The sequence below is a fragment of the Lactuca virosa genome, chromosome 2 (genome assembly GCF_052849685.1).
Source record: "Lactuca virosa cultivar CGN04683 chromosome 2, Lactuca_virosa_CGN04683_v6, whole genome shotgun sequence".
In the NCBI taxonomy this organism is placed as follows: Eukaryota; Viridiplantae; Streptophyta; class Magnoliopsida; order Asterales; family Asteraceae; genus Lactuca; species Lactuca virosa.
Genome location: NC_136427.1, coordinates 191,769,282 through 191,780,537, shown reverse-complemented (window position 1 = coordinate 191,780,537; position 11,256 = coordinate 191,769,282). Strand labels below are relative to the sequence as shown.

General features: G+C 35.7%; 2 protein-coding genes across 2 annotated transcripts; one reads left to right on the top strand and one right to left on the bottom strand.

Moving 5' to 3' along the window:
- The first annotated feature begins 6,179 nt into the window (after positions 1–6,179).
- LOC145159908 (large ribosomal subunit protein uL4-like) lies at positions 6,180–7,756 on the top strand. The gene is made up of 2 exons (XM_079078963.1): positions 6,180–7,353; positions 7,436–7,756. Exons 1-2 carry the CDS (start codon positions 6,253–6,255, stop codon positions 7,547–7,549), a joined length of 1,215 nt encoding a protein of 404 aa, XP_078935089.1. The 5' UTR covers positions 6,180–6,252; the 3' UTR covers positions 7,550–7,756.
- An 830-nt stretch (positions 7,757–8,586) lies between these two features.
- On the bottom strand, positions 8,587–9,271 carry LOC145158083 (uncharacterized). Its single transcript, XM_079077029.1, has 2 exons — positions 9,057–9,271; positions 8,587–8,968 (listed from the first exon to the last, which is right to left on the bottom strand). Exons 1-2 carry the CDS (start codon positions 9,269–9,271, stop codon positions 8,587–8,589), a joined length of 597 nt encoding a protein of 198 aa, XP_078933155.1.
- Positions 9,272–11,256: the final 1,985 nt, after the last annotated feature.

Sequence of the window (11,256 nt, the reverse complement as noted above, 5' to 3'; positions counted from 1 at the left end):
CACAAATGAAAGAATCAAATTCATATTTCCATTATTGCTAGAAATATACAAACATCAATTTTCCATAAGTGCCATTACAAGGACATATAAAATAAAACAAAATTTTATTTATTTATCAAATGCGGAAAAACTTTCCTTACAATGCAACTTAAAATGGAAACTATGTTATTACATATTTCCTAGCAATCTATCATAACTCTCTAAGTAGTAGCTCAATAATCCGATCTTCGAACCATGCGATTGAAATCCATCTTCGCAATCAGATTCAGCATACTCTTTTTCTAAGTTCCCTTCCCTTTGCTTGATCCTGGCATACATTAAAAATGTATTAAGAATCTTCAAATAGGAACATAAGAGAGTTAGATAATGGACTTACCTGAAGCAGAGTCAAGCTTTTTGACTAGACCTTCTCTCATATCTTTCAGGTAGTTATGGCAGCTTCGCAACCAATGCCCCTTCCTTTGGCAATAGAAACATATGGACCCTTTGGGAATGGTGCACTGGACTATCTCAGACTTTCCTTTCTCTTTACCATTTGGTCAACCGAGTTGACTATGGCCAATCCCTTTCCATTGGGAAGAGAGAGCTTTTCTGGATATCCAATGCTACCATTTTCAAAGTCCATGGAAGTTTGGGAAGTTGATCTTCTAATCAAATTTGCTCTACCAGTGCTCCAAATCATTGCTGATTCAGCAGCACAAAGCAAATAGATAAGATCATTAAGGGTCATGTCCTAGTCTTTTACATAGTAGTCCATAAAGAACTCACTATGTGTCTTAGGAAGTGATTAGTCAACATCCAACTTCCTCAAGACTTTGACACCCAACTCTCCCGGCTTGTCAATATGTGACTTCATCTCCAAGATGTGAGCACACATAGACCTTGCTTGCCAATAGGGCTTGAGTGACCTTGAAATTGTGGGTTAGGGAGAATAATTGGAGGAGGTGGAGGGAGTGCAGAATGATTTCCGGGACATCATCTTCATTAGGAAAACTTGTTCCAAGAGTTTTTGGGAAGATCATAGATGTCTGAACCAGACATCTTTTGGGAGATATTCAAGATAGTTGATTTAAAGTCCTTAATATAACACCCAATATGAAATATTAAGGTTAGGACCCAACACAATATTTTATAACTTGGAAGAGGGGTGTCGTAATCCAAGCTATAGAATATTTGAAGGTAGGCGAATGACGATTCACCAATTTCCACCATGAAAAACGAAATAATTTATTAAGTTTTAATGGGATTTGAAACTCCTAGATCTTTTGAGATTCATTGAACTTTTCAATGGCATGTTTCAATCTCGATTGTGCCCTCTCAGGTTTTGTGACTGGGATGTCGAGGATCACAAAACAAGGTGTGAATAACCATGCAAATATACTTGGTACCCTTAATATTTACCCCTCAATCGATGTGCCGGTTAACCACACGCGCTCCATCAATACTATGATAAACATTAAGTTACCCTTTGCCTACATTGTTAAATTAAGCTAGTGTGTCGGTTAACCACACGCACTCCACTAACCGACTTAAGCAAAGTGCAAAGTGTAATTTCATGGGTTAGCACCAAATTCACATTTTCCTAAAGTAAGTAAGATTGAGAATTTATAAAAGGTTTAGTTACTTTATATTTATCATTAATACTTTTAATGAAGGGAGAATTCTAGTCCTTGTCCTACCCGTTCGGCTAACGACCCTCCACCAGTCAAGGAAGCGGTGGGTGAGAGTGGACACCCATTAAACTGCCATTTTATAGGCAGTAACCTTATACCCCCTTATAGACCGGCTTCGTGAATGAGGCCTACTAACGATAAGACTGACTTGCTCTTATATATATATATATATATATATATATATATATATATATATATATATATATATATATATATATATATATATATATATATTATTAACTTATAATACTATAAAGTATAAGGGTTGAATTTTAACTTTTAAAATTCTAAGGGCTTAACTTGGAATTAAAGTATTCATGAGGGAAACTTTACAAATTCCAAAACTTGAGGGCAGGTTTTGAATAATTCAAAAACTTTTCTATTCCATAACTTATGTGTTTAAAGTAGTTTTTAATAAAAAACTCTTCAAGTTCCATAACTTGAGGACAAGTTATGAAGACTTTAAAGCATTTACAAAATGAGACTCTTCATTTTTTTATAACTTATGGAAATCTTATGAGTTTTAATAATCATAAATGTGACTATTCATATAACTTGAGGACAAGTTACAAAAACACATATTATGAACAACTTTTAGATAAATTTGGATTGAAAACATATTATCACATAACTTTTCTATTAGTCTAAAACAACTCATAAGAACAAGATAATGCATATCAACAATTTTCAAGAACTTAGCTAATCACATAAACAAAAAAAGTCTTGAAACTTTGACAATTATCATTTATTTGGATGAGAATAAACATTACCATAACATCAAAATCAAGTTTTATGAACAAAAACACTTTGTGGTAATGATTCTAATCCAAAACAGGCCAAAAAACTGATTTTTTTTCACTGAACAGTCACCACCTTGTGGTAAATTTTACCACCTCGTGGTGAACTGGCAGATTCCAAAAAAAAAAAACGATTTTTCTTGCAAATAGCATCAAGTATAATTGAAAACAAGCCTAGGCTCTGATACCACTGAAGGGTTTTGAGCATTCTAACACTCCTAAGGTGTACATGCAACCCTAAATACCTTGGATCTATGTTTTCTCTATTATACATGCAAATATCAATTTTTCCAAGGTATTGTTCTAACTAGCATAATATGAAGAACATATAATATAAATTCTAGTAGAATTACATACCTCTTTGTTGTAGCTTGATTCCATGGAGCTTAAGAGCCTAGTGCCTCAAGTATGACACCTCAAATGGTTCACACAACATCACCAACATCTTGGAATAACTTGAGAGAAAAGGTTCATATGCTCAAATCGGATAGCCCTCATGTGTACACACACTAGTGCCAATTTCTTGAGCCATGGGGTCCTTATATATGGTGGCTATTAGGGTTACACCATGTAACTTATGTCTTTCCATATTCTTCATGCTCCATGGGTTAAAACCTTCATGGAGTATCCATGGGTTACTCTATGGGTTTAGCCCAACATGAAGAACTATGGATCATAAGCCCACATATATAAGAATGAATGATTTACACAATCAATCCCCATATATTTAATTAGTCTCCTTTTGATCACATAATTAATTCCAAATTAATTCTTGATCAATACTAATTAAATAATATGATTTCATATTAATATATTAGAACTTATAATATGTTAACAAATCATAATTGGCCAATGAACCCCTACCTGTGTAGCCAAACAATTGCTCACACGATCCATCAAGTAATGTGATTCTTCCAGATGATCGTTGAATTAGGATTTGTGAGAATCGGTTGGCGAAAAGGGAAGTCACGTCTTTTTTATCATTGAACTGCTACGACGTGGCCATGGATTGGCTACGACGTGGTGACTTTCTAAAGTTGACTTTGACCTTTGACCGTTGACTTTTTGACCTGATTGACTTTTAGTCAAATTGCTAATAGTATAAGGTAGACTAAGGGTTTCCTTGTATGATTCATTAGGAGGTGTGTAGCACCCGCTTCTTGACTGTGAGAGTTGTTAGTTATCGACTGCTTTTGTGAGGTGAGTCTTCTCACTATACTATATAGTATGTTAGTTGTCTTTGTGATACTTGCATGTAAGACCAGGATTTAGCCATTGGCATTTGCATGAAAGACCATGATTTGGCCCCTGGAAATTTTATGGAAGACCATGGTTTGTCCCCTAACACTTATGTGTAAGACCAAGATTTGGCCCTTTTGCTTGCACGGAAAGACCATGATTTGACCCATGTCAGCCATTGATTGTCAGACTATGATTTAGCCCATAGTTTTTACTTGGGGTTGGGATAAACTCGCTATATGTTTGGTAGGTGGTATTTTGAGGAACTCACTAAGCATTATGCTTATGGTTTCATGTTTTAAATTTTTCAGGTACATCTGGTTCCAAAGGGAAGGGCCCAACTTGATCGCACTGTATCCCCTAGATTTTTTTTGCACTATCTTTTGTGATTTTACTCTAGTGTTTGAGAACATGATACGTGTTTATTATTCTTAAACAATGAATGAACTCAAACTTTAGGAGCTGGTTTGAGGGATTCAGACACTTTTGGGTGTATCTGAACTCAAACTGAGGATTAATAATTATTTTCTGAAATGATTTTTATAAAGAAAGGGGGGCGATGCATGCAATCAGTCAAGCTCAAGTAAGTAATTCCTAAAATACTCATACATGAATGTTATAATTTAGTATGTTGTTATGTGAATTGCATGCTAGTATAGGGCTAAGAATCTACTCAGGATTGCATGACAGAACATTTGTTAATAGAGATGCCTTATATGTCTGTCATGTGGTTAGGTGCTTTAGAGTCTACACTGATATTAATTATTTAATGAATGCAATAGGGTAGTACATAGTTAAGACTAAATAGCCTTAGAATGTTTGATTCAGCCATATTACATGTTCTTGTCTGATAAAGGCTTTATGGTAGAGACATCTATTCGAACGTCTATTTTATTGCAATTATGTACGACCTGTATTCATTGGATGATCATTGGTGTCAACATATACTCTTTTGGCACGAGTGGAGAGTAGAATCGTATGAGAGTCTAGGAAGTATTGTAGTATGTTGTATGCAATGTTTAGCACAAAAGTCTTTGAGTGTAGTCATAGGGAAGTGAATTAGAATATCTGGAATGATTCTTGAGGAAAGTACATATAGGTGTGGAAGGTAGTATGAACCAGTACTACTGAAAGCACAAGATTTGTACTTAAATCAAGGAAAGTTCTAGAGATCATAAGGAACTTTGAATGATGTGTCCTCTGGGTATGTTTTGACCCTTCTGTTGTTATTTTTTTACAGTATGGTGGTGACTCGTCATGGAGGTGGTTCTGGTTCTGGTTCGAGTTTAGGCTTTGGTGTTGAACCTATTGATGTTGGACTACGAGAGTTTATAGCGTCTGAGATTAGGCGAGGTGTCCTTAAGGCGACCCCTGTCATTTTTGGGTCAATCAATGAGGGGATCATTGATCGGATGACAAAATCAAAAAAGAAATTATACTTTTGACAAAACCGCGAATAACAAAATCATAACCTAAATGTTGAAAACCCAACCCGTGACAGGCTATTTATAATTTTATTGGCTATTTGGGTAATTTTTTATTTGTTTTTTGGCTACTTCTTAAATTAAAAAAATAATAATAAGTTAAATTTGCCAATTTCTCTCGTTTTAATCTAAATTTTGGTCATTAAGGTTTAAGAATCATGAAAAAAAAAACACTTTAGTTCTAAAAGTTTCATTAATAATAACACGAAACAAGTTACTTGTCAATTGTCATCGTTTACACGTGTTTCACTCCCATTTTTTGGAACGACGAAATTCTATTAAAATTCTAATAAGGAGCGAAAAAACCATTACAACAAAATAGAAGTTAAAGCATCATTATGTAATCAAAAACTCTAAAATAGCTTAGCTTTGCTATAACTATTGGAAATCCAAAAAAACACCATATCTATCACATCATTAAAAAGAAAGAATTTCTTAGGTAAAACAGTTCCAAAAAGAATGAAATTAAGAAAATTCTATAAACACCAAAAAATAGTCAAAACTACGATATCAAAACCCTTTTTTCTATGTCCTTCCATATTCCACTCCCATGCAAACAATTTTCATCTTTACCCATATCACAATAAATAAAACTTATTATAACATTTAAAAATTTCAGGGTACTTTTCATACTTCACTTATTCGAAATGACATCAAAACAAAGTTAATTTCACGATTAACCCTAACAAATCTCATATTATTGAAATGATCAACTAAAGTACATTTTAATGAGCCAAATCTTAAATGAAACCTATATAACGTAATAACCTTTTTTTTATTAGATTTGATATATCAAGTTTAGTTTTTAATAGAGATATTTAAGTTTTTTGAGATCTCGAACCAGTTTTTTTCTAACAATGACGAGCTAGAATTCCGACCCCAAAAAGATTATTAACTTACGTTTTGAATAGAGGCCCAGGCCTATATAAATAAGTATGGGCCGAATCCATATTCTCCAACCCTAATTCACATCACATATATAACGAACTCACAACTTGAAATCCTGCACAGAAAGAAAGCCCTAGAGATCCCTTCGTTTCGTTGCTGCAACACTCAGAAATGGCCGCCGCCGCCCGACCCCTCGTCACCGTGCAAGCTCTGGAATCAGACATGGCTACCGACGGTGCGAGTCTCCCACTCCCTGAGGTAATGAAAGCCTCTATCCGCCCTGACATTGTTAATTTCGTCCACTCCAACATCTCCAAAAACTCCCGTCAACCCTACGCCGTTTCCCGAAAAGCCGGTCACCAGACCTCCGCCGAGTCATGGGGTACAGGACGTGCTGTATCTCGTATCCCCCGTGTTCCCGGTGGTGGTACTCACCGTGCCGGCCAAGGTGCTTTCGGTAACATGTGTCGTGGTGGTCGTATGTTTGCACCCACCAGGATCTGGCGCCGTTGGCACAGGAAGATCAATGTGAACCAGAAGAGATACGCCGTCGTTTCAGCGATCGCTGCTTCTGCTGTTCCGTCTCTTGTTATGGCACGCGGACATCGTATCGAATCAGTTCCTGAGCTTCCGTTGGTTGTTAGCGATTCCGCTGAAGGCGTTGAGAAGACTCAGAACGCAATCAAGGTATTGAAGCAGATCGGAGCTTTTCCTGATGCTGAGAAAGCTAAGGATTCCGTTGGAATTCGTCCTGGAAAGGGAAAAATGAGGAACAGGAGGTATATTTCCAGGAAAGGACCACTGATTGTTTATGGTACTGAAGGCGCGAAGCTTGTGAAAGCATTCAGGAACATTCCTGGTGTCGAAGTAGCTAATGTGGAGAGATTGAACTTGCTGAAGCTAGCTCCAGGTGGTCACCTTGGGAGGTTCATTATCTGGACGAAATCTGCGTTTGAGAAGTTGGATTCGATCTATGGATCGTTTGAGAAGACGAGTGAGAAGAAGAGGGGTTACGTATTGCCTAGGGCAAAGATGGCCAATGCTGATTTGGCTAGGATTATTAACTCTGATGAGGTGCAGTCAGTAGTGAAGCCAATTAAGAAGGAGGTGAAGAGAGCTCCAATGAAGAAGAACCCATTGAAGAACTTGAACACCATGCTGAGATTGAATCCTTATGCCAAGACTGCTAAGAGGATGGCTTTGCTTGCTGAGGAACAGAGGAAGAAGTCCAAGGAGGAGAAGCTTGATCGGAAGAGAAAACAAATTACCAAGGTATGTTTGGTTACCCTTCATTGTTGTCTTGTGATGTTTGATTTGTTGTTTATGTTGTGTCTTTTTGAAAATTGAAACACAGGACGAGGCAGCACAGATCAAGACAGCTAGCAAGGCATGGTATAAGACTATGATTTCAGATAGTGATTATGCTGAGTTTGATGTTTTCACCAAGTGGCTTGGAGTTTCACAGTGATTTTCCTTTTCTTTTGATTCTTGTGTTGCTTCGTTTTGTTAGGTTTTTTAAACAATCCCAGATAGAAGTTGATACCGAGTACCTTATGTTTTATCATTCTGTTAGACATACGTTTTTATCTGTGTTCTGTTGCTGGTTTCATCTGGCATCGAGTTTTGTTATGATTGCATTTTTGGTTAAAACAATGGCATGTCGTTTGTGTTATAATGTCATCGAAGTTATCATAACTTATCAAACCATACGTCGTGAAAGCATATGATGTTGCAGAATATGTATGGTTTGCTAAAACTTGATGATATATATAAAGGAGTTGGAATCTTAAATTTCGTTCCAAGTCTGTGTTTTTGTGTCAAACAAATAGAATTGAATTCTTGTACAGTGGGTGTGGGCAATTTTAAGGGTGTTATCACACCAAAAAATTGCCAACTCACATTCCATGTCATCATGGTTTATAACGGACATCCCATGTCATCATGGTTTATAACGGAGGAAATATAACTTTTCATGTCATCATTTTTTTAAAATTTTATTTTTTAAACAAAATTAATTAATTAATTAAAACCTGTAATTTAAATAAAACCTATTTTTTAATTAAACATTACAAAAACATAACTTTTAAAAAAAATTACAATTTGCCTCTAATTTATTCGTTTTCATTTCCATCATACATAAAGTCAGTCAAATCCTCTTGAAGTTGTGTTTTCGTTAGTCTTGAATATCTACGAACCTACATAAATATTCTGCTGTCCCGGGTTGAAATTGCATATGTATGGGCTCCAAAGCCGAATACTCTGCAATGTTTCGTCATTTATCTTCAACAACCATGTTATGCATTATGATACATGTATACATAATATCTTGTAGAACCTCTAACTGATGTGGTCGTGCTGCATACTCAACTATGTGTCATTTCGACTTCAGAACTCTAAAAGCATGTCCACATCCTTACCTGACAAAATATCGTCGAAAATTGGTGACTGATCAAGAACGTTCACGTCGTTATTCGAACCCGCAACCCCGAAAAAAACATGTCAAATTCATAAATCTTGGGATGCAAGAGCCTCCAGTACCAACGAAGGCGTTACATGCTGACCACTTGCGTACTGGCCTTTCCAGTGTGTGCAATCAATGCTTCCTAGCATACCCGGAAAACCATGTCTTTCTTTGAGCGCCGCATATAGTTGTTGTATATCATTCAACGAAGGTTTGCGCAAATAAACGTCACCGAAGGTTTCGACAACACTCATCGCCAATCTATACAAACTTTCTCTTCTAGTTCTCTCAGCCCTTTTCATATAGTCGTCAATGGAATCAGGCGACTCTCCTATTGCCATAAGCTTAATTGTGGCAACACATTTTTGCAACCCTATGAATCCTTGTTTACCTCTTGCGTCATATCTCATTTGGAAAAATTCATACCTAAACGTATATTTAATATATAAAAGCTATATTTGAAAGAAGCAATGTATTAAAATAATGTAAAAGCTATATTACAAAAAAACAATACCTGCTTTCCAACGCGTTGGCTATCCGAACAAATACATTTTTCAGCAAACGAAACCTTCTTTTGAAATTGCGTGGCTGGTAGACACAATCATCCACAAAATAATCGTGAACTAAACGTCTGTGCCCTTCTTCACGATCTCTGTTTAACACCGCGCGTCTGGTTAATAAAGGAGTTGGATCTGGTTGCATTCGCACGTTCGTGTAATACTCGTACATCATAGATTCATTTTGTTTGTGGAATGTTTTGAAATTATATGAAAAAGAGAAAGAAAAGTGGTGAATAGATAGAAAAATGGTGATTTTTATATGGAATGTAGAGAAAAATTGTGATTTTATAGGTAAAGTTTTGTTTTTTTTAAACAATATTACCGTTAATCAACGGTAAAATGAAGAAATAAAAAAAAAAAAAAGATGTTAGGTATCTAGAATATGACGTAAAGTTTGTAAACGAAAGAGGGAGGGGGGGGGGGGGTGTTACATATAATGTGTCATTAGGTATCTACAATATGACGTAAAGTTTGTAAGGTGTAATATAAAGTATGTAACTCTTGTTTATTCCATACGGGCAAAGGCCCTATTTATAGGCTCAAGAGAGCCAGTTACATAATTGAATTGCAATCGTATGATTGCAAGACGAGAAACATATTTACAATATAGCCCCCTAGACTATTGAGAGTTACATACTTTATATTACATCTTACAAACTTTACGTCATATTCTAGATACCTAATGACACATGATATGTAACCTAGCGATACATGACATGTGTTCTACCGTTAGGTGTTGCCCACACTGTTTAGTCTTAGAGATTGTTTTAGTGTCATGCTTGAGAAATTATCATCAAGACATTCTTCATTTTTCATTAAAGTATCAAATTGTTATCATAGACATTAAAACACAAAGACAAAATTGCAAGAATGGTCCCTGTGGTTAGGTGGAAATTGCCACTTTGGGCCAAAAAGGTTTGGGCTAGCATTGATGGTCCAAAGGTTTGCATTTTGTTGCCACTTTGGTCCAAAACCTTAACTGCCGTCACTTTTCCCCCGTTACCATCCATTTGACTTGTCAAAGGGAGGGTATTTTCGTCATTCCCTATTTTACTCCCTTTATTTAATTAATAAAATCCTCCTATAAGATCGATCCTATAAGATCGATGATACTACTATGCTCAAGCTTTTATCCCCTTGTTCCCGTCTTCTTCACAAGCCCTAACACAGTCACTATTCACGTTTTCCCTCTGAAGAAATTAACAATGGTGTTGTGTTTCTGTGGTAAAATGGCTATTGTTCGCACTTCATGGACCGACAAAAACTCAGGTCGACGTTTCTGGGGATGCCTTACTGAGGTAAGCAAATGGATTTTGTATTTGCATCATTATTCTCGCATTGCATGTGAAGATCTGTGTTAGCTTTTTTTTTTTTTTTAATTTTGAAGGGATCCAAGTGTCGCTTTATTGGGTGGTATGATGGTCCAATGTGTGAACGTTCAAAAGCCATCATACCTGGATTGCTGAGGACAATAAACAAATTGAAGGCTCAGACCACAAGACTCAAAATTTACCTGTTATGCAGTTGGATTTTCTTTGTGTATGTTCTATTTTACAAGTAGTTTGGAATGTAATAGTTTGGGTATCTAGTTTTTTGTTGAAGATGTAAGCAGTAAGCAATGTAATCTTTTGGTAAGTTGTATGAAAGTAGTACTTGTTCAAGATGTAAGCAATGTAATCAATGTAAGACATGTTTTGCAACAAAATGTTAATGGAAGTTATATTTGGTATCTATATGTTGACCATTCCATTTGTGTATGATTTAAACATTGTAAAATATGCAATTAACATCGAATTGAACATACCATAAACCATATCATCCAATTGTATGATTTAAACATTGTAAAATATGCAATTAACATCAAATTAAACATACCATAAACCATAACATCCAATTGTATGATTTAAACATTGTAAAATATGCAATTAACATCAAATTTAACATACCATAAACCATAACATTAAATTTCTGATAAGTTTTTTCCCATACATCAAAATACAAACTAGACATGTCTGCATACTATCAAGTACCAAAAGTAATATCAATGTATCTTCCACACCAAAAGACATCAACTACATAACATACAATAAACATAAGCAATTGACATGTAAAACCCAAAAGACATCAAACTAGCTTCAAACCCCATCAATTTCC

Excerpts from the sequence above, each read along its gene's own strand:
- LOC145159908 (XM_079078963.1), top strand. The coding sequence starts at position 6,253 with ATGGCCGCCGCCGCCCGACCCCTCGTCACCGTGCAAGCTCTGGAATCA. Across the intron at positions 7,354-7,435 it reads AGAGAAAACAAATTACCAAG|GACGAGGCAGCACAGATCAA; the intron begins GTATGTTTGGTT and ends ATTGAAACACAG.
- LOC145158083 (XM_079077029.1), bottom strand. The coding sequence starts at position 9,271 with ATGTACGAGTATTACACGAACGTGCGAATGCAACCAGATCCAACTCCT. Across the intron at positions 8,969-9,056 it reads GCCAACGCGTTGGAAAGCAG|GTATGAATTTTTCCAAATGA; the intron begins GTATTGTTTTTT and ends ATATACGTTTAG.